This window comes from Pan troglodytes, chromosome 12 (assembly GCF_028858775.2).
Source record: "Pan troglodytes isolate AG18354 chromosome 12, NHGRI_mPanTro3-v2.0_pri, whole genome shotgun sequence".
Taxonomy (NCBI): domain Eukaryota; kingdom Metazoa; phylum Chordata; class Mammalia; order Primates; family Hominidae; genus Pan; species Pan troglodytes.
In genome coordinates this window covers 85,604,698-85,628,453 of record NC_072410.2, presented here as the reverse complement: position 1 = coordinate 85,628,453, position 23,756 = coordinate 85,604,698, and the positions used below count along the sequence as shown (strand labels likewise).

The following is a 23,756-nucleotide window of genomic DNA, read 5'->3' as shown; positions in this document are numbered from 1 at the left end:
TAAAGAGTTTAATGACATGAAGAAACGCTTACAATATATTAAGGGAATAAAAGAAAACACAAAACTGTTTACAAATGTCATCAGTTATATAAAACGTCACAGAATAAGGGTGGAAGAAAATATGCCAAAAAGTTAAACCCACCTCTGGTGGAAGAAATTTGGATAATTTTAATACTTTTTCACATTTTTCTATGCTTTATGAATTTTCTACAGGGAATATCATACATTTTTAAAACTATTACTTTATTTACCTTAGAATTGTCCTATTCTAAATAGCACTTAATTAACAATAGATAGAAAGGTTCTATTTCCCACCTCCTTAAAGCTGATTAAACAAGCCATAAAAATGGGGGTTAGTCAAGAATCTAACCAAAGTTAGGTTTACATTCAATGTTCCGCTTACAGTAGATTTTAAAAATGGATTTTCATTTGAAAAAGTACAGTAGAGTCATGTCTAGGCTCATATCCTGACTCCACTGTTTATTAGCTATGTGACAATGGAAAATTAATATTCCTGAGCTTTGATTCCTACATTTAGAAAATTAAGAACTTCAGTGGGTTTTTTGGTTTGTTTGTTTTTGTTTTCTTGTTTTTGTTTTTGTTTTTGTTTGAGACAGAGTCTGGCTCTGTTACCCAGGCTGGAGTGCAGTGGTGCAATCTTGGCTCACTGCAACCTCCACCTCCCAGGTTCAAGCAGTTCTCTGACTCAGCCTCCCAAGTGGCTGGAATTACAGGCACCCGCCACCACGTCCAGCCCGAGCTAATTTTTATATTTTTGGTAGAAACAGGGTTTCACCATCTTCGCCAGGCTGGCCTTGAACTCCTGATCTCATGATCCAGCTGCCTCGGCCTCCCAAAGTGCTGGGATTACAGGCATGAGCCACTGTGCCCGGCCTTAGAACTTCAGTGTTTTTTACAATAAAATTTAAGCCCAACAAAATGTTTAATACATGATAGATGCCTACTGTTAGCTGTTGTTGTCCTTGCTGGTATATGTGCTACCTCTACATCTCATTATTTCATTATATACTCAGTGAAAAATAACACTGGCAATCCTTAAGCTATATTATCACACATTTCCACAAGAACTTAGAATACTTTAATGAAATATAGTAAATAAATATCATCCATGTCAGAGAGAGCTAGTTGCCTTTCCCATAGTCATTTTCTTCCTCTTCCTTATGGACAAAACCCTGATTTTAATTGTGTAGTAATATGCCTGGCTTAAAAAAGTCACATTTCCCAGCCACCACTGCAAGAAAAGTGGCCAATGAAATGTAAGAAGTCATTGGCCAGGTGTGGTGGCTCACGCCTGTAATCCCGGCACATTGGGAGGCCGAGAATGGGTGGATCACCTGAGGTCAGGAGTTCAAGACCAGTCTGGCCAACATGGTGAAACCCCATCTCTACTAAAAATACAATAATTATCTGGGCGTGGTAATGGGTGCCTGTAATCCCAGCTACTCAGGAGGCTGAGGCAGGAGAATCACTTGAACCTGTGAGGCGGAGGTTGCCGTGAGCCGAGATCGCACTACCACACTCCAGCCTGGGCGACAGAGCAAGACTCTGTCTCAAAAAATATATATAAAATAAATAAGAGAGAGGAAAAAAAGGAGTCATTGGAAAAAAGGTGCAGTGGCTCACGCCTGTAATCCAGCACTTTGGGAGAGGAGTTTGAGACCAGCCTGGCCAATATGGCAAAACCCTGTCTCTATTAAAAATACAAAAAAATTAGCCAGGCGTGGTGGCGCACACAAGAATCTCTTGAACCCAGGAGGCAGAGGTTGCAGTGAGCCAAGATTGTGCCACTGCATTCCAGCCTGGGCAACACAGCAAGATTCTGTCTCAAAAAAAAAAAAAAAAAAAAAAAAAAACTCACTGATGGGGCTTCCAGGAAAGTTATTTAAAGGGGGCTCACTCAGCTAATACAATTCTGCCCCTTGCCCACTCACTTTCTCCTATCTGAATTTGAACATAATAGTTGAGCTTCAGCTGCTATCTTGTTTTCAGAAGGTGATCATCAGAAAGGACTCTCAACCGCAGAAAGGACCCTAAAAGATGGTATGGGGTGGCCGGGCGCGGTGGCTCACGCCTGTAATCCCAGCACTTCGGGAGGCCAAGGCGGGCGGATCACAAGTTCAAGAGATCAAGACCATCCTGGCCAACATGGTAAAACCCTGCCTTTACTAAAAATACAAAAAAATTAACTGGGTGTGGTGGCACGCGCCTGTTAGTCCCAGCTACTTGGGAGGCTGAGGCAGGAGAATCGCTTGAACCCGGGAGGCAGAGGTTGCAGTGAGCTGAGATTGAGCCACTGAACTCCAGCCTGGGCAACAGAGCGAGACTCCGTCTCAAAACAAACAAATAAACCAAAAAAGATGGTATGGGGCTGCCAGTTACAGCTCTGGAGAGCCTGTGTCCAGACCTCTTATTGAGGCGGAGAAAAATAAAACCCTATCTGACTTAAGATGAAGTTATTTGGATTACCTGTTGTGTGCAAAGTCAGTCCCTAACTGATACAATCCCGGAAACCAATGCTACTTTACCTTTGCGGAAAAGGAATGGGCCGACAGCACCATGTGTGTCCTGAGACTTCGCACGCATTGCTTGGAAGGTGCTCTGGGCTGAGATAGTTTGAATTTGCTCCCCAGTTAGAAAGAATCCCAAGAACTCAGCAATCTGTTTTATTCCAGCAGCCAGATTCTGTAAAAAAATTTTCTTAAAGATAAATTTCTTCCTATGGAAATTGTTCTCTGAGCTGAGACAGACTTTTTAGTCATCAGAGTTATTCAGCCTAACTCCCTAGTTCATCTTATCCCCCACTTTAAACTTAGAGTACTTTCATCTTCTTATATAAATATTGAGATATCTCTGTAAGATATTCTGTATTGATTATACTTTGTAGTTTCAATTTATGGCTCTTGTTGAACTTACCAGATAATAGTTTTTAGCATGTAAATAATGACAGTAACATTAATTCACAGGTTATAATTTTATCTAGGATGATATCATTGCATTAAAAAGTACCAACTTAGACCAGCTGAAGAAATTAATGTATTCCTATGTGCTCATTTGAATTCTCTTTTTTTCTGAATTCTATTTATAGCTAATGTTTAATTCCATTAAGAAAGTCTAATTTTTAGAATCATAAAAACTTGAAGAATTTTTTTTTTTTTTTTTTTTAGACAGGGTCTTGCTCTGCTGCCCAGACTAGAGTGGTGCAAGGGCACAATCACGGCTCACTGCAGCCTGGACTTCCTGGGCTCCAGCAATCCTCACACCTCAGCCTTCTGAATAGCTGGGACAACAGGTGTGTGCCACCACATCTGGCTAATTCTTGTATTTTTGTAGAGACAGGGTTTCGCCATGTTGCCCAGGCTGCTCTCAGAGTCTTTAATAGACCAGTGCATAATGTGAATCTCCAAGACAGCAGGCTATAGAATACAGCAGTTCCTAAATCTATTTGAATAACCTCCTCCCAAACCTCAAGAAATATTTATTAACAGCTGGGGCAACACTTGTATTCTATGGTGCACAAGTTTCAGAAACATTATTCTAAACTAGAATTAATATGCTCTTTCATATTATATACATGCATCCTATAAACAGAAAGGGTCGATTAAATCTCACTTTTTTTTTTTTGAGACGGAGTTTCTCTCTTGTGTCCAGGGTGGAGCACAGTGGCATGATCTCGGCTCACTGCAACCTCCACCTCCAAGGTTCCAGCAATTCTCCTGCCTCAGCCTCCTGAGTAGCTGGGATTAGAGGTGTGTGCCACCACGCCCGGCTAATTTTTGTATTTTTAGTAGAAACAGGGTTTCACCATGTTGGCCAGGCTGGTCTCAAACTCCTGACCTCAAGTGATCCACCCGCCTTGGCCTTCCAAAGTGCTAGGATTACAGGCGTGAGCCGCCTTGCCTGGCCTAAACCATACATTTGCTTGTTTGTTTGTTTGTTTGTTTGTTTTTGGTTTTTCGTTTGTTTGTTTTTTGAGATGGAGTCTTGCTCTGTGGCCCACGCTGGAGTGCAATGGCACAATATCAGCTCACTGCAACCTCCACCTCTTGGGTTCAAGTGAGTCTCCTGCCTCAGCCTCCTGAGTAGTTGGGATTACAGGCATGCACCACCACACCCCGCTAATTTTTGTATTTTTAGTAGAGACGGGGTTTCACTGTGTTGGTCAGGCTTGTCTCGAACTCCCGACCTCAGGTGATCCACCTGCCTCGGCCTCTCAAAGTGCTGGGATTACAGGCGTGAGCCACCATGCCTGGCTTAAACCACACTTTCTTTTTATAAGAATGTAATGTAAGACTGGTGTTAGAAACCCAATTAAGTTAAGGAGCACTTGATACTCCCTTCTCTTTAACATGCTTTCTCCACAGGACTCTGCTTTCCTTCCTACCTCAGTAGCCCCCGCTTCCTGGTCTCCTTTGCTGATTCCTCCTTTTTTCCCCAAACTCTTTAAATTGGTGGGCTCCAAGTTCTTGGTCATCTTCTCTATCTATATACCTAGGTATATATTTCCATGGCTTTAAAGCACGGCTATGTGTCAGTGATGCCCAAATTTTATCTACGGCCCAGAACTCTCTGTACTTACAAGGCCTGTATGCCCAACTGCCTACTTGACTTCTCAATTAGGACGACTAATAAACATCTCAAATTTAATGTGTCCAAAACCAAACCTCTGATCTCCCCGATAGTCCTTCACCTGCTGCCATCTCCTACTCAATCGGTGGCAACTCAGCCCTCAATATTATTGGCCAGGCCAATAATATTGGAGGCTTACTTGACTTCTCTCCTTGTCTTGCCACTCTCCCCTCCATCCAATTCAGTAGCAAATCCTGTTGGCCCTCCCTTCAACATATATCCAGAATCCAACCTCTTCTCATCCCTGCATGGACCCTTCTTGGCCTGAGCCACCATCTTCCTTTGCCTGGACTATTGCAGTGCCCTCTTTACAGCCCTCCCAGCATTTGCTTTGCCCCAGTTCATTCTCACACCTAGCCAGAATGATCTTGTTAAAAACACATCTGCTCCAATCACTCCTCTGCTCAAATCCCACGATGGCTTCCCACTTCCCTCAAAGTGAAAGCCAGAGTGAGTGGCATACTCCATCCTACCTCCTTGACTCTTTCCTCATTGGCTGTTCAGCCCTGGTTTATTCCTACTGACCCAGGCACATCTGCTGTCCCTTAATCTCACCAGGACTATCCCAGCTTTTGCTCCAGTTGATTCCCTCTGCCAGAAGTGCTCTTCCCCAGTTACCTACTTGGCTCACTCCCCCACTTCCCTCAGATCTTTGCTCAAATCACATCCCCTCAGTAAGGTCTCTCCTAATCTTCCTATTCTTTTTTTTTTTTTTTTTTTTTTTTTGATACAGGATCTCACTCTGTCACCCAGGCTGGAGTGTGGTGGCCTAATCATGGTTCACTGCAGCCTCTACCTCTTAGGCTCAAGTGATCCTCCTATCTCAGCTTCCTGAGTAGCTGGCACTACAGGTGCATGCCTAATTTTTAAAAATGTGCCCAGGGTGGTCTCGAACTCCTGGCCTGAAGTGATCCCCCTGCCTCAGCCTCCCAAAGTGTTGGGATTGTAGGCATGAACCACCACACCAGCTTAAACATCATATTTTACACTGGAATTTGTCCAATCCTTCCCCGTGCCTGGCCCCCCAGCATTTTTAATTTTCCTTCACCAGCTATGCTGTTTCTTTTTTTCTCACATACTATATACATTTTAAAAATTATTGTGTTTATTATGTATCATTCTTTCTTTCCACCTTCTCCAACTGGCATGTAAGTTACTACAGGGCAGCGATCTTTGCCTTGTCTGTTCACTGATGTAACACCAGGGGCTAATTGGTGAGCAATCACTCACTAGATATTTGTTACATCAATAAACAATTTTTAAAAAATAACTTGACTGGATAAATTAGTTCACAACCAAGTGTATGTTCAATTAAATCAACTCAGACCTACCTATTTTTTTTATTACAAATTTGAACTATCCATCATAAAGGGAAAATAAAGCAGTCACTTTTAGTAATAAGTTGCTAAGCGTTATTTTATTTCTGTTAAATAAACAACCTAAGCATGTATGCATGGTTTGAATTTTCTTTTCCAGCACTGTACCATATATCTGGAATATTTTTAAAAATTGAACACCATATTTGTTTATACAATCACACATTATAAGTAAGTGCTCTATGTTGTGGTTTACAATAAATTTTGCTCTAAAATATCAATAAAAATCTCACCTCTTTCAGGTCTTCATATAATATGAACTTAACATTGTCGCCATCAAGATGTTTGTTCCAATTGATTGCAAAATCAAAATAGCTTCCCCAAGAAACTAAAAACACAGGGTGGAAGACTTTAAGAAATGTCGAATAACTGACGTTAAAATGATCATTAATTTATGCTATAAAATATAAACTATACATATGTGTATATGCTTGAGATATCTTTATGTTATTATAAATCCCTGCCACCAAAAAGCTGATATAAATCAGTCCCATTGTCTAAATTTCTATTTATTTTCTTACCTTTTGGAACATTTTTCATAAATAACACAAAATTAAGCAAGTTACAAAAATGATTTATAAAAACTATAAGACATTCATGAATATTTAGGTGGATTAAAAAAATCCAGAAATAGTGAATGACACATGAAACCCGACAGAGATAATGCCAGAAAGAAATGATGAAAAAGACATTTTCTAGACCATCATTGTTCAATAAAAATGTAATGCTAGCCATATATGTAATTTTAAAAAACAAAAGAAACAAATGAAATTAATTTTAATGTTTTACTCCACTTAACCCAGATTATCAAAAATATTCCGTCATATAATCAACAAAAATTTGAGTGAAACATTACATTATTTTAATATTCTAAATCTTCAAAAGCCATTGAGTATGAGACATATACTGAGAGTCTCAATTTGGATGCTAAATTTTTATTGAAAATACTTGATGTATATTTAGATTTAATAAAAAGTACAGTTTAAAAAGTATATTCACATACGCAACTTATTACACTTACTTAAAAGTTTTCCAGTAACTGAATTGTATATCCATTAAAAATTTTGAATTAATTCAGTTTTTTTAAAATGAGAAATTTAGTTCCTTAGCACCAGTCCCATTCAAGTCCCATTTCAAGTGCTCAGTTGTCACATATGGTTAGTGGCCTACCACACTGGACAATGCAGATGTAGACACTGATCAGCTGTGCTGTTTACTAGCTCTGTGACTTTGAGCAACTCCTAAAACTCCTTGTACCTTAGATTCCTCAATTGTAAAATGGGGCATTATGAGGTTTAAATGAATTAACACACGTCAAATGCTAAAAACAGTGCCTGCTTCATAGTAACACGCAATAGCTTTTTATTTTTTTGAGATGGGGTCTCGCTCTGTCACCCCGGCTGGAGTGCAGTGGTGCAATCTCAGCTCACTGCAACCTCTGCCTCCCGGTTTCAAGCAATTCTGTCTCAGTCTCCTGAGTAGCTGGGACTACAGGCACACACCACCATGCCTGGCTAACTTTTGTATTTTTGGTAGAGACGAGGTTTCACCATATTGGTCAGGCTGGTCTTGAACTCCTGACTTCAGGTGATCCACCCGCCTCGGCCACCCAAAGTGCTGGGATTACAGGTGTGAGCCACCCCGCTCGGCCTCAATAGCCATTACTATTATTAATAATATCATAATTATTATCATGATCATTGTTATCATGAAGCCCTTGCTTTGAGCCAGGCAGTTTCTATGTGTTTTATTTTCTGTCACAAATACCGTAAGTTGCCTACCCAACATCCAATACATCCTCTTTTTTGTTGCTAACCAAACCCTGATTATTTGGGTCTAAGCTGATCATGACAGTTCCGTTTCTTGATTTCCTGCCTTCCTCAGAGCTGTAATTGGCCACATGAAATGGTTCTGCCCAGTGAGACACAAGCAAGAGTCTGCTGGAAGGTTTCTGGCAAAACTATTGCTGTGTGGAGCTAAGGAACACATTCGGCTACTGCTATCTTTCCTCCTTTTTCATGACCTACAGGTGATGATTAGAAGGATAGTAGCCAATTTCAGGGTGTATTGCAAAAAGTATGAGAGAGAGGCCAAGGGAATATCAGAAGTGCAGGCCAGAGATCCCAGGAACCAGCTACCTACCTTCAGACTTCCTGTTAAATGAGAAAAACAAACCTCTCCAAGGATGGATAGGGAAACAGATATTCCCTAAAATGCATTGTCCCACTGATGACAAGTTTCTCATCATCATTTGCAACAACACGGAGGGAGGACATTATGTTAACCAAAATAAGCTAGACACAAAAAGAAAAATATGAAGCCTGGGCAATATAGTGAGGCCCCATCTCTACAAAAAGAAAAAAAAATCAGCTGTGCATGGTGGTAAGTGCCTGTGGTCCCAGCTACTTAGGAGGCTGAGGACCACATGAGCCCAGGAGGTCAAGGCTGCAGTGAGCCTCGCCGCTACACTCCAGCCTAGGTGACAGAGTGAAATCTTGTCTCAGAAAAAAAAAAAAAGAAAGAAAGAAAAAAAGAGGAGAAGAATACAGCATGTTTTCACTTATATGTGGAATCTTTACAAAGTCAGATACATAATAGAGAGTAGGATGGTGGTTACAGGGATGGGGAAGGGCAGAAAATAGGGAGACAGAAGTCAAAAGGTACAACCTTGTTACGTAGTTATGAATTATTCAGTTATGAGCATCTTGAGATCTAATGAACAGCATTAGGATGACAGTTAATGATGACAGTTAATGATTTTATACCATATAATATTCGTTAAAAGAATAGATTTTAGGTGCTCTTACTAAACACAAAACAGGTAATTGTGTGACATGATAGATATGTTAATTTGCTTGATTGTATTAATCATTTCATTGTGTATACGGTGAAACATCATTTTGTTGTACACCTTAAATATATACAACAAAAATAAATACATTTTTTAAAAAGTAGCCCTCTTAGAGTGAACTGACAACAGCTTCTCCTCCAGGGTCATTGGGCTTTAATATCCCATCTATTACACCGTAGAGACTCAAAAGAGCCACTAAAAGAAGGAATCAGTTACTGGTCTCTGGCCACTATACTCATGGATGTAGAGTCACTGCCACTTACAAGCATTGGCAAGTGATTTAACTTTTTTTTTGAGACGGAGTTTCTCACTCTTGTTGCCCAGGCTGGAGTGCAATGGTGCCATATCTGCTCACTGCAACCTCTGCCTCCTGGATTCAAACAATTCTCCTGCATCAGCCTCCCAAGTAGCTGAGATTACAGGCATGAGACACCATGCCTGGCTAATTTTGTATTTTTATTTCTTTATTTTTTATTTTATTTTATTTTATTTTTTGAGTTGGAGTTTTGCTCTGTCACCCAGGCTGGAGTGCAGTTGATCAATCTCGGCTCACTGCAACCTCCGCCTCCTGTTCATGCAAGTCTTCTGCCTCAGCCTACTGAGTAGCTGGGATTACAGGCATGCAACACCACACCTGGCTAATTTTTGTGTTTTTAGCAGAGACGGGGTTTTGCCATGTTGGCCAGACTGGTCTCAAACTCCTAACCTCGAGTCATCCGCCCGCCTCGGCCTCCCAAAGTGCTGGAAATATGGGCATGAGCTACTGTGCCTGTCTGATTTATATTTTGATTAGTTTCCTCATCTGTACAATGGAGCTAATACCACCTTACTCATAGTTTGTTATAAATCTTAAATAAAATAATGCATAGACGTCCCCTACTTTAGCACCTGGAGCATTAATAGACACTTAGAGTTATCAATAAACCAGAGACAAAATATCAACATGTTTAACAAAAACTTATTTCTGACAAAAACTTATTTTCTTTCTAGCAAACAAATGTCTTAGGTATAGTAGCTCAGTGTCATGGTTTTTTAAAAAATATTTTTTGTTTTTATCAGTGTTACATAGTGACAAGGAAGTTCACTACAAATGGTTTTCTACATCACTCACTGTTAAAGCTCTCTTTGTCCCATGTCTTTTCTATGGCCACTCTGTACTCATAGTCAACATACGACTTGTCCAAATTAGTTTTTTTGTTTGTTTGTTTGTTTGTTTTTTCAAGACAGAGTCTCGCTTTGCCAAGCTGGAGTGCAGTGGCGCCATCTCAGCTCACTGCAACCCCTGCCTTCTGGGTACAAGCAATTTTCCTGCTTCAGCCTCCCGAGTAGCTGGGACTACAGGTGCGTGCCACCACGCCTGGCTAATTTTTTGTATTTTTAGTAGAGATGGGGTTTCACCGTGTTAGCCAGGACGGTCTTCATCTCCTGACCTTGTGATCTGCCCGCCTCGGCCTCCCAAAGTGCTGGGATTACAGACGTGAGCCACCACACCTGGCCCCAAATTCGTTTTTAAAACAGCAATGCATTTAATTGTTGGATGCACAGAACTAATGGTGCTATAACAGTTCACTTAAATGTAACTTTTTGGTTCCCAGATCTACCTAAATCTTCTTCCTTTACCCTAAAACACATTTGGGTTTTCACATTTATGTGGTCATCTGATCAAGTAAGAATAATTCTTTTACCAACAGCCATACCTTGTCCTTTCATGAGCTGTCTGAAGAATTCATCCCAAGAGCCATAGCTTGGAATATCGGGGACATCGTTGTGGAAATGGAAAAAAGATACTGCCGTATCTTTAGGGTTTCGAAATATCACCAATATCTAGGGAGCAAAAATTGAGTTAATTTATTTAGGTCTATGTTTTGAAATTTGGAAAATTGAAAGGGTGAGCAATATCACAGTGTCCACTCGTATATTACATAATTGTGTTAATATATAGAGAAAGAATGACAGTAGGAAACTGAGGAACAGGAGGTGGCTGATGGGGAAATCTGGGAAAAGCAGAGAAAGAAGAAAAAGATTGATATTGTTGCAGAGGATTCTTGCAAATGAATTTAGGCAATAAGATGCATAGAAGATGTAAAAAGGAAAAAAAGACCAAGCTCACTAGGATAATCACAAGATTATGACCTGAAAGCTTAAACCCTCAAATAAAAATTGCAAATAATGTTAAGGATGACAAAAATAATGTTTTAGAGTTGGTAGGAGAAGATTAAAGAATGGCAAAGCCCACTCTCTGGGTATGATGTTTATGGGTGAGTACATGACGCAGAACGTCTGAATTCCTATATCTGCCTTCTTTGATGAGGAAAGTGTTCCTTTGGATGAGTAGCATGAAATAAACATCGTAAAGAACAAACTGAAACCCCAGAGAACTAAAAGATTGCAGAGGATCACACGTCTGCTCTGAGTTGAGCCTTCTGGCCTGAAGCCTTCTATTTCAAGAACTGAGGAAACTGGAGGACACATGATCCAGCATGTTCCTGAATTCCAAGGAATCTGAAAACATGTGAGGCCAGACAACTAGAACAGGCAGAAGTCATTTCATTTTCAGAAAGGGGAAAGATGTGGATTTTGCAAAGTGCAGATTTGCGATATTCACTTTCATTTGGGAGAAGCCTAGAATTGACTAAAAACAAGATTTGGGGCCACATAAAAGAGGAAACTGTAACCAACAGGGGGCAACATGGGCCCTCTAAGAACAAGTCAGCTAACACCTGGATTTTTTCAACATGGTTTAGATTAGTAGGTGGAGTATCTTATGATTCCTCCTACAGAAAAAGTAAGAATGTAAGCCAGAATCAGGAGCAGTTAGGCATATGAAACTGACTGGGGGCTGGGCATGGTGGCTTATGCCTGTTATCCCAGCACTTTGTGAGGCTGAGGCGGGTGGATCACTTGAGAGCAGGAGTTCGAGACCAGCCTGGCCAACATGGGGAAACCCTGCCACTACTAAAAATACAAAAATTAGCCAGGCGCAGTGTTGTGCACCTGTAGTCTCAGCTACTCGGAAGGCTGAGGCAGGAGAATTGGTTGAACCTAGGAGACGGAGGTTGTCATGAGCCGAGGTGGTGCCATTTCACTGCATCCTGGGCAGCAGAGCAAGACTCCATCTCAACAATAACAACAATAACAAAACTGACTGGGTATAAATAGTTAATTAACTAATGTAAACCTGCTGGGAGGTTTTTAATAAGCCCTTCCACTCTCTTGGCTGGGTAATAGTTAATGTTTTAATGAATCATTTAGGTAAAGATACAGAAGCTATATTTACCAAATTTGTAAATAACACGAAAGTGGGAGGGAATCAGGATCTCAAAATACCTTGTCTGCCTAAAGAATTTAACACCAACAGGATAAAATTGAGTAGAGATCAATGGGTCTGGGCCTTGTCTTGTGCTTAGATCTAACACTCATCCCTCCCCCTAGTCCAAATATAGTAGATTCTTGCCATTTGAGGGCTTTATATTTGAGACTTTAACTACCACTCAGTTGCCCTGGCTTGTAGCAATCTGTAAGTTTACAAAGACATAAATTTGAATTTGAGGGCTAATTGGCTGGAGTATGAACAAATTCCCCATGTCAACGTCTTACCTCCCTGCTGTTGCTCTTGTTTTTTGTTGTTTTTCAGACCGGGTCTGACTCTGTTACCCAGGCTGGAATGCGGTAGCGCGATCTCACTCACTGCAACCTCTGCCTCCTGGGCTCAAGCAATCCTCCACCTCAGCCTCCCAAGCAGCTGGGACCACAGCGGTGCACCACCATGCCCGGCTAATTTTTGTATTTTTTGTAGAGACGGGGGTCTCACTATGTTGCCAAGGCTGGTCTTGAACTCCTGGGCTCAAGCGATCCTCCTGCCTCGGCCTCCCAAAGTGCTGGGATTACAGACATGAGCCACTGCATCCAGCCCCTGTTGCTCTTTTCTTGCCCTTATATTCTTACAAATGTGAAACTCTGTTCAAAAGCCTGCGTGCCCCAAGTCCAACGCTTTATAAATTACTTCAGCTCTGTTTATTATAGAGACACTAAGGAAAAATGTGTTAACTGCATTCAACGGGGGAAATTATGTGTAAAAATGGTATTTCAGACTTTACACATTCGCGATATAAGGAAAAACTGTTTAACAGAGCTATTCAAAGCTGGCTTAGGGGATACTGGAGATCTTTATCATTGGAGGTGCTGAATCATGGTCCAGCTGCTTAGTGGAATTCAAACACTCAATGGGAATTAGCGTAGATGACCTTTAAGATATTTTCCCATTTTAAGCTACTAGGATTCTTGTATCACAGCCACAAAGCTGCTCATTCTAAACCTCCACTTCCCTAAGGTTTGCTTTCTTACTCTTCCTTTCTTATTTTGCTTCCCCTCCTGCCTCTTACCATTGAAATTGTAGTTATCTTAACAGTTTTCCTGTTTTGCCTTTCTTTGCTCTTACCTCACTATTCTCCCATTCTTCTTGCTAGCATTCGGCGGAAGTTAATTTTTTTTTTTTTTTTTTTTTTTGAGACAAGGTCTCGCTCTGCTGCCCAGGCTGGAGAGCAGTGGTGAGATTTTGGCTCACTGCAACCTCCGCCTCTCAGATTCAAGCGATTCTGCTGCCTCAGGCTCCCAAGTAGCTGAGATTACAGGCACGTGCTATCACACCTGGCTATTTTTAGTAGGTTGGTGCAAAAATTGGGGGTTTTGCCATTAAAAGTAATTCAAAAAACGCAATTACTTTTGCACCAACCTAATATTTTTTGTAGAGATGTGGTTTCACCATGTTGGCCAGGCTGGTCTCGAACTACTAACTTCAAGTGATCTGCCCACCTTGGCCTCTCAAAGTGCTGGGATTACAAGTGTGAGTCACCGCACCCTGCAGGGAGTTTAAATAAATCTTGATTGTAACTAATTCAAATCATTTTCTTCTGAGACAGAAAAAAAGGCACCAAGAAATAAGGAATGGAGGGGAGACCAGGAGAGAGGAAACAGAAAGCATTGGGTAAAAACTAGTAATTACAAGAAATATATCAATACTGATTAATAAAACAACATTTTTAAACAAATGATAAGAACAGCCAAAGCACATATAGTTCTGTATGCATGCTGTGAAGTTTGTTACTACATGTGAAATTCAAAAATAAAATAGTTTCAGCGAGGCATGGTGGCCCATGCCTGTAATCTCACCACTTTGGGAGGCCTTGGTGGCAGAAGGATCTCTTGAAGTCAGGAGTTCGAGACCAGCCTGGGCAACATAGTGAGATGCTGTCTCTATAAAAATTTTAAATATATTTGAAAAAATAGTTTTAGGCCTCAGGTAAATAGTGCTCACCAGAAAGAAAGGAACAATTTTTTTCTCATTTTACTAAATTGTATTTTTTGTGTGTGCATGAAACACTCTAAATATTCTGTCAGGATTCAGAAAATTATTCACTGTAAAACAGATTATAAAATACATTTTATTCTATGCATATGTTTTATTTCCTTGTCGAAAATGCATTTGACTTGACTGCAACTATAGCAAATATATGTCAAGAAAGAAACAAAAACAAAAAAACTAAATGTCACACTTCATTTATTAAGCTTCTATGAGGAGGAACAAACTCATGATCTACTTCCAAAAACTAATATCTATACATAGAAATTTCAAAGAATTATCAGTAGGAAAGGACACTCACCTTGGCTTTATTCTTGAAGATAGACCCAGGTAATTTGTCATAGTGGAGGTGAGTTGCCAAAATCCTTGGTGATGGAAAGCCTTTCATTCTCTTAAAAATATACACAAAAAGGTGAAAATGTGCACGTGTGTGCATGTGTGTGTGTGTGTTGAATCACTCCTAGGTTTGGTATCTAAGTGATAGTTTCTAGCACTACTGTCACTATATCTTCTCCTCCTCCTCCAATTTTTCTTTTTTGAAACAGAGTCTCACTCTGTCGCCCAGGCTGTAGTGTTGTGGCGCGATCTCAGCTCACTGCAACCTCTGCCTCCCGGGTTCAAGCAATTCTCCTTTCTCAGCCTCCCGAGTAGCTGGGTTTACAGGTATCTACAACCATGCCCAGTTAATTTTTGTATTTTTAGTAGAGACAGGGTTTCACCATGTTGGCCAGGCTGGTCTGAAACTCCTGACCTCAGGTAATCTGCTCGCCTCAGCGTCCCAAAGTGCTGGGATTACAGGCGTGAGCCACCGCACCCGGCCAATTTTTCTTTTTTTCTGTTTTCTTACTTTGTGGAGATGAGGAATGAAGAACCATAAATAAACCAATAATTAAAATATTCTTGAATTTCTTTTTTGTACCCTGCTTACCATTTCCCAATTATTTTTGTAATTTTTTAAAAAATTACCTTTTCCCACAATCATATCAAATCCATTTTGTTCAAGAGAACTCATAATCTGAAATACACACTTTCACTTAATTTGATTCTCTTCTATATTCAAGGTCTTTAACAGAAATAGTCAAGTCTTTCCACAGTTCCTGCGAATCCATTTTTAACATCGAAATCTTTCTGTTTAACCAGCTGAAACTCTGGGCAATAAAATATCTCAATGGAACCTGAAAGTACAGAGTTACTTAAATGTCCGAGAAATGTTTTATGAGAGAAATTCTTGTCAGTATATGGACAAAGGTGATTGATTCTTTTTCTGTAATCTATTTCTATAGATAATTTTGAAGATAAAATTATCTATTTAATCTGCCAGGATTAAGGGTTTTCACTTACAATCAGACCATTAGTATATGTTATGCAGGGAAGTAAGGCTTCAAGTTTTTAGTCCCACATCTGTAGCGGTCACTTACTGCTTGGTTGCAGCTACAATATAATATAAGTGATAAAAGGATATTCAGATGTTTGTAGCCAATTGTTCTGTGAAAACTTAGTTGAGGCTGGGCATCCTGCCCAATATGGTGAAACCCCATCTCTACTAAAAATACAAAAAATTAGCTGGGCGTGGTGGTGCACACCTGTAGTCCCAGCTACTCAGGAGGCTGAGGCAGGAGAATCACTTGAACCTGGGAGGCGGACGTTGCTGTGAGCTGAGATAGTGCCACTGCACTCCAACTTGAGCGACAGAGTGAGACTCCGTTTAAAAAAAAAAACCAAAAAACAAAACAAAACTTAGTGGAGATCTCAACTCAATCAAGCAAGGGGGCAAAAAATGAAATTTTAAAAATAAAACGCACTTTAAATCAATGATATGGATCCAAGTGGTGACTAGCAGTGTAAAATCTGATTTACATCAAATGGTACTTTTAAACATTTGAAGCATTTTCATACTCATTCACAACAATCCTCTTAGGTAGATATCGTAACCCCCATTTTAGAGATTAAGAATAGGTTTTGAGGTTTTAAGCGCTTTGTGCAAAATTGCACAGGTGGTTATTTTCAGATTAAGTTATAGACTGTGGTTTCCATGAAACTGCATGGCCAAAAATCATGTACAGACACATGAGAAATGGTAAGGTTACTAAAAGGATTAGAAAAGCACCCAAGGGAAAAATGGAAGTCAACTGTAACTAAATTAGATAGCTACATAATATATAATACTATGTTCACTAAAATGTGTAATATAGCCCAAATGTGAGCAAAGACTAGATACCTTATTTAAGGAAAAATATGTACTCCAGAAAAGTTCTCTGTAAAGCAAATAATTGTTAAGTGAAGTTCATTTCACTGAATTCCATTTAAAATTAAAGGGCATATTGGCCAGGCGCGGTGGCTCATGCCTGTAATCCCAGCACTTTGGGAGGCCGAGGAGGGTGGATCACTTGAGGTCAGGAGTTTGAGAGTAGCCTGTCCAACATGACGAAACCCCGTCTCTACTAAAAATACAAAACATTAGCCAGGCATGATGGCGCACACCTATAATCCCAGCTACTCGGGAGGCTGAGGCAGGAGAATTGCTTGAACCCAGGAGGTGAAGGCTGCAGTGAGCCGAGATCACACCACTGCACTCCAGCCTGGGTGACAGAGTGAGACTCCATTTCAAAAAAAAAAAAAAAAACAGAGAGAGAGAAATTGAAATCTGGATAAATGTTGGCATCATTTCTAAAGGTGATGTTGAGCACTCTCTTTAGAAAAAGGTTATGCAAAGGCCTGGACAGGAGAAGTCTATGGGGCTTTTCCTTTATTTCCTACCTAGGTCAAAGCTTCTTACTGCCCCTGTTGGTCCATCCTACGTTCCTGGGCCTGTCTCAGCTGAGCCTTCATCAGGTTGGCTTTGGTACAGGTGACCCTCCCTGCTCCTTTGTTGCCAACCAAATCCAGGACTCGGCACTTACCTCCAAAACACCCTCCTCTGAGTCCCTTCACCATGTGTTTTTCTGCTACTTTGACCTAATCCGTGGAAATGGGCTTCCTTCCATCTAGGTTCCAACTTTCAAGTTTGTATTTGTCATCATGCCAGTGACTCAGTCACCTTCCAGAAGCTGTTCCCTAAGTCCCAATCCAGTGGCTTTATGTTAGTAGCTGAGTTCTGTCTGCCTGTTGGGAATCTTGGTGGTGAACACTGCTGAAAGTTTTACTGAGACTGTGGTTCCCCCTTGAATACAGCCTTCCCTTCCCCGCTGCATTCTGCTGTGTCTAGGAGTGGGGAGAGGCTGTCTTCCATGTCCTTTTTCTGTCCAAGCCCTGAAGTCCTGAGGTAGACCCTCCTCCCACTCCTTTCTTGCCTTCCCTGGGCAGGGAGTAGAACATCGTATCTCACATCCAAGACCCAGTTAGTTGTATTGGGAAGGTAAGTAATAACAGCTAGGGTGACCTGTTATCCCCTTCACACACATCAGTGGCGTACTCTCTTAGCTAACGCTTGATTCCTTCCCATCCCTTACACACACGTGAATCATAACTGAGATAGGGAAATCAAAAATCATGTCTGGCTGGGTGCGGTGGCTGATGCCCGTAATCTCAGCACTTTGGGAGGCTGAGGTGGGAGGATCACTTGAGCCCAGGAGTTCATAACCAGCCTGAGCAACGAAATGAAACCCTATCTCTACAAAAAAAAAAAAAAAAAATTAACCAGGTGTACTGGCACGTGCCTGCAGTCCCAGCTACTCAGGAGGGTGAAGCAGGAGGATCGCTTGAGCCCAGGAGGTCGAGGCTGCAGTGAGCCATGATCACACCACTGCACTGCAGCCTGGGCAATGAAGTGAGACTCCATTTCAAATAAAAATCATGGTTTACTAGGAAAAGACTGGTGATTCCTACTACCATCCTGCACAGGTCCATGTCTTCAGAGATGAGGCTTTTCTGTTCATTTCCTGAGGTTTCTCAGCTTACTTTTCCCCTACTTAAAATAAAAAGAACAAAAACAGCCTGGCTATATAGTATAGTTGTTAAAAGCTCAAACTAGAAAACTTGGGTTCAAATCTTGGCTCTATCATTTATTAGTCCCTTGACCTTGGGCAAGTCCCTAGCATTTCTATCTTTTGTGAAATGGTAATAAGGCTATTTTGCAGAAAATGAGATGATACCTGAACAGTGCTGAGGATATGGTAAGCACACAGTAAATTGTGGTAATTATTAGCATTGCACTTTCTAAACTGAAAACTAAAGAATCTCCAAACCGGAAGAAATCTTTCTATGATAATTTGCTGTAAGGTTAAAGGCTGGTTGTACTAACCTGATATTTTTCTGAATCCCCACATTCAAGAACTGGGAATTCTGGATATTCATACTTTTTTTTAGAAACAGCATATATTAATTCACTGACAATGTGGAGAATCCAGTTTGAACCTATCAGAAAAATCAGAGAATAAAAACTCATTACGGAGTCTTGATATAACAAAAGGACATTACTTTAGCATATACATGATAAAAATTAAAATCTACAACCATTCCCTGATGTGTATATTTAGTTCTTCTGTGTTTGAAATAACTTCGGCTATGGAAAGAAATGGTTCGATTGAAAACAGCATTTACCTATAATTAGTATAAAATTCAACTGAGAACAGATGGCTCCTTTAACAAGGGACAATGCTTCATTTTGAATCTAGAATATGTTTCTTATAGAACAATGTTATGTTATAGAAATAGTTTATTATAAGTTGTATACATTATTTTACATTAAATTAATATGTATTTTCTACAGGAATCTATAATTTTGATTTTATGAAAACACAGCATCAGTTAAGAAAAAAAGATATTAAATGAGGTTGGCTTTAATAAACAACAGTAGAAAGAATCAAAAGGAGATGGTAGAAAGCAGGATCATTTAGATTCTTCATGTCTTATTTTCCGTTGATGAAGGATCTTTGTAAAAGTGATTTGAGAAACTGATGGAGCAATATTTGATCCTGAAAAATAATTTATAACATGGAAATCATCATGTAAATTATAGAAGTGGCTGTGCTTTTGTCCAGCCAGAAATCAAGACAAAATCACTGCTACTGTCACTGTTCCTTGCCAACTGGACTTTCCCACATTCATGTTCCTCCCTTCCAGGCCCGTCATCCACCCCCTTCTGCCCTCCATCCTCCACCATGGCCTTTCCGCACAGAGCTCTTCCTTCAGACACTGGAGTTTTTTAATCTAGCAGTTCTATTTACTGATTTTACAACCTACGTACTTAACCACGGTGGCCCTCCTCCTCACTGATGCTCAGACAGATTCCTGCAATGAGGAACCGCCTTCATCCCACCTTTGTCTCATACCCTCCCCAACCTACTCACTATGAGAAGTGTACTTGTAGGAAACGACTTGTCATTTACCGCACTTTGGATAAGATGCTAGCACGATGTCATCATGTCTGGCTTCGAAGGTGTCCAGCGCTTGGAAAGTTTCTGAGGTGCACATGGTGATGGGGTAAGGAATCCCCTGATAGGTGAAAAATAAATGAGAAAGTGCAGTTTCTTTTGATTTTTCTAAAGCTTCATCAATGTATTCAATAAATTTGGATTTATCAGCCATGGTGGCTCCCTGTAAAAGAACCTGCTCTGTGGCTGTTCAGGGGGAGTGATTGCTTTCGATGGAGTTGGGCAGGGGCTGGAATAAAGGGCTCCTCCCAGTCACATGAAAAAGAAATCATTTAATTCTCATCCACCCCTCCCTCACTATTACATATCCTCCTGGGAAAAGCTAAACCACAGGTGCAAAACAGGCTGAGGATCAGGGAATATTACCCCAAGGGCTGATTACATGACCATTTAGGCAACCTGCCCAATGAAAGTAAGAATGGAATATCCTAATAGAAGAAAATATATATTAAATATCTAACAAATGGGTATGTAATCAGGCATGCAATTTTTCTATTAGAAATTCACAGAATGAAACCTCAGTTCTCTTCTGGGTTGATAGATTTCCACACATATCCTCTGTGGTGTGAAAGGAAGCAATGGGATTGTGAGGTAATTTGGTGGGGTGGAAAAGAGACCAGATTTGGGGGCAGTCTTAGGCACTCTCATTTACTGGCTCAATAGATACACAAGTCTAAAGACCTGAGTTGGAACCTTGACTCTACCATTTACTAGTTGTGTTACTCTGAGCTAATGATAATATATCTCTAAAAGTTTATGTAAAATTGTTAACAGTGGAAATGTATCTGAGTTACCCCATATGGGTCTGCAGTAACCTCAATTCTTGCCTCCTCAGAAGAAAGAATTGACTGAGGATGTAAGGCAGAAAAAGAGACTGAGGCAAGTTTCAGAGCAGGAGTGGAAGTTTATTAAAAGCTTTAGAGCAGGAAAGAAAGGAAAACACACTTAGAAGACACCCAAGTGGGTGACTTCAAGTACAAGTGCAATGTTTAACCTTGATGCTAGGCCTTCATAGGCTGGCCCACTTCCAGCATCTCACAGCACTTTCCCATGATTCTTCCTTTAGGGTGGGCTGCCCTCCTTACCCCAGGGAAGTAAGCATGTGCAGTGTGTTTAGGAAGCCGTACACATGCCCATCTGAGGCTTTCTTCCCTTTTCTAGTGTAGTGCCCCCAGAAGGTCATACTATGTCATTGTGTCTCTTAATGCGTGTGCGGGGAAGGTGCTTCTCCCTGGAACATTTCCTAGGGTGCGATCTTTCTCTAGCAGCCACTCTCCCCTTTTTCCTTTGGGTAAGTTGGCCCACACTTCCCATCTCCCAGCAGCTTGGTGTGGCCCTGTGGCTAAAACAGTAAGTTGATGGCTCTCCAATTTTCTTTAGTGCCTTCCCCATACCTGGAAGGCAGATACTGTGTTGGCAAGCCAGATTTGCTAATTCGGAGGAAAGCAGCACTCCAGGGGGTGGCAGACTAACAAGACAGAGGAAACCGGCTCACCGGACTGCCTTGAGAAAGAGAGCCACCCTCCCATGACTCACACTGTGTAACAGGCCTCGTTCTGACCTGTATATGAAAGAGCAAAATTGTTCATCTTGTTTGAGCCATGAATTATTGGAGTCTCAACAATTACAATTGTAATTACTCAAAAGTTATAGCAGTTTAGCCTGTATCCTATCTGGTACATTTTCTGGGTCATAATTTACTCTTTGGCCTCTTGATAAGTCAAATATCTATAAACGTAGACTGTATATTTCTTCTTATCTCTCTCCCATTCTCTTCCCCACATCTTTCTTCTTATGCTTCTTCCATTTTTCTAAGAAGGTAATTTTTTTCACTGTATTTACCTTTCTCTTTACCAATGTTAACCAGTGAAGAAGATGACTTCTAGTTATTCTTAGTTACCAAGCTGTACTGTCATTCATGTATCAGTTAAAAGGGTAGCTAACATTATTGAGTACTTGCATGTACCACATCCCCTTCCAAATTGCTAAGATTACAGGAATGATGTGATGTAATTTCCTAACAGCCTTATGAAATGGGTGTTGCTTTGCTATCTTTTGCAGTTAGGTTAACTGAGGCCACAGGGGCTAAGTGGCTTCTAGAAGACGAGAGGTGAGGGTTGGCGGGAGGAAAAGCAGGTTTTAATCGGAGAGCCAGCAAACAGAGAAGATGGTGAACTAGTGTTCTAAAGTACCACCTTAAATTTTAAAATTGACCATAGGGTTTTTAAGGGGGAAATGTATGGGAGACATTTGGGAGTGGTACAGGATGCAGGGTCTGTATGTCTTGTTTCAATGGATATCTTGGGTAATTGCCTGTTTGGAGGTCTGGTTGGCATTATCTTGATTTCAGCCCAATGGTCGTGGAGAAAATGTTTGCGACTCCCCCTAAGCACAAGGATTCTGTAGTTGGGGCTCTGCACTTGGTTTGTTTCAAGATTAGCTTCTGGAATTTTTTAACCAAGAAAACAATTAGATAAACATGCATTGCCAGGGGAGAAGGTCTAGAGAGGGAAGGAATGAAGGGGTAAGAGGGGAGGGAAAGAAAGTGAGCGATTAAAAGATATTTTAAAAGCTGGGGTTCCTGGTTACAATTGCAGAGTCAGGATTTGGAGGGGCTAGGATTGGAATGCAGGCAGTACAGCTAAGTCCAGGCAGAAAGACACTTACAATGAGATCTCAGAGGGCATAGGTTTAATTGTTAGTACCAGTGAATTCTTTGGTTCTTCTTTACCTGCTATGAGAAACAAGGCCATGGCATTTTTCACTGCAAAAAAAAAAAAAAAAAAAATCTTATTTTCTGAGGAGAGAGATTTTTAGGACCACAAGGGCAATAAATTTCCTGGGTTCTAGTGATGCAGGATGGCACATCCCCGCCTGGGCCTGGCTCAGCCTGGTGCCCCAGCCTGCCTATGTTACAGCTCATTCAGTCCCCTGCCTACTCAGGCCCATAGGCTCCACGGCTGGCCCAGCCTGGCTGCTGCTTTCCATTGTGTGGGTTGGCTGCAGGCACGAGCAGCAGGCAGAGGGTCACAGTGTTACAGCCTTTTTTGTACCCACATTTGGCGAATCGCAAGTTCTTGTCCCGCATCCAAGAAGAATGAGGTTATGCTGAAAACCGAAGAGTGAGAAGGGCAGAGAAGAGTTTTATTGAGCAATGGAACAGCTATCAGCAGAGATGGGAATCAAAGAGCGTGGTCTGCCACCCTAAGGCAGGTAGCCCCCTTAGCCTGAAGGTGGGTACGAAAAAAGCTGTAATACTGTATCGCCCACCCTACACTGGTGTAGGACAGCCACCCCACATGAGGGAAGGAGTGACAGGGCCAGGCCAGCCCAGGAGCAGCAGCAGGGAGTGGAGCAATGGGACTAAAAGAGCTGTTAGCATGCTGTAACACCCACTCTGGGGATTGGGGTTGCTGGCATCCCTGTTTGGGTGTCACCATGTTTTCCTCATCCAGAAACCATTGCCCAAGGTGGAAGCAGGTCGTGGCATGGCTGGCCCAGCAGCGGGCTGAGTGTGGATCCCACTGCAAGCACTGGATCTAGGTGGGAGTGCAAGCAAGTGCAGCTGGTTGGACTGAGTGCCTCCTGAAGTGAGCCCAGGGCCTGGGCAGGGGTGTTGCTGGCCTTAGAGGTTTCTGGCTGGTTAAGCAGCCAAGAAAAAACCTGCATCACTAAAACATTTTATTTAATAACAGCATTTTGGGACAAATACTATATTCAATATATATATCAATTGTAAGATGCATTCCTATTTCTGAAATGTAAACATATGGAAACAAGTACATCTTGGAATTGAGGAAATTCTATATGTCAACAGAAAGTGAGAGGCAGGTGGTGGATGTGTGTCAGTAGTTTTTAATCTCCATTTTACAGAGGGGAAAGAACTGACCAGAGAGGGTTCCTAGCTAGGCACAGGTATCCGGGTTTCATTATGTAGGTGAATATTTATTTTTTAAAGAAGCAGTATGTGAAAAGGTAAAATCAGAATATCTGAATATCTTAGTATTTTTATATTTCTATACATCACTCCCACTTGAAGGCCTTCTTGCCTTATATAATAATGTGATGATATTAGCTGTAGTTGCAAAGGTGTATTTAAGAATTTCCCTCAAGAGGAACAGGACTGAACTCCTTGCCAATCTGCTTAGTGG

The 23,756-nt window shown here is 41.1% G+C and overlaps 1 protein-coding gene across 6 annotated transcripts in view; it reads right to left on the bottom strand.

The window, feature by feature from the left end:
- Window positions 1-23,756, bottom strand: part of SULT6B1 (sulfotransferase family 6B member 1) — a 30,843-nt gene that overhangs the window by 1,468 nt on the left and 5,619 nt on the right. For 2 of the 6 annotated variants that reach the window (XM_054677391.2, XM_054677384.2), the window contains exons 2-8: window positions 22,337-22,369; window positions 19,561-19,666; window positions 18,474-18,586; window positions 14,535-14,624; window positions 10,572-10,698; window positions 6,257-6,351; window positions 2,547-2,703 (exon numbers count right to left, since the gene is read on the bottom strand). In XM_054677391.2, coding sequence (XP_054533366.1) covers window positions 2,547-2,703; window positions 6,257-6,351; window positions 10,572-10,698; window positions 14,535-14,624; window positions 18,474-18,586; window positions 19,561-19,645 — 667 coding nt within the window. In that variant the 5' untranslated portion in view covers window positions 19,646-19,666; window positions 22,337-22,369. Of the gene's footprint in view, window positions 1-2,546; window positions 2,704-6,256; window positions 6,352-10,571; window positions 10,699-14,534; window positions 14,625-18,473; window positions 18,587-19,560; window positions 19,760-22,272; window positions 22,370-23,756 lie in introns of those variants that run through there. The other 4 variants (XM_063788851.1, NM_001009157.3, XM_063788850.1 and 1 more) reach the window with 3 other exon arrangements.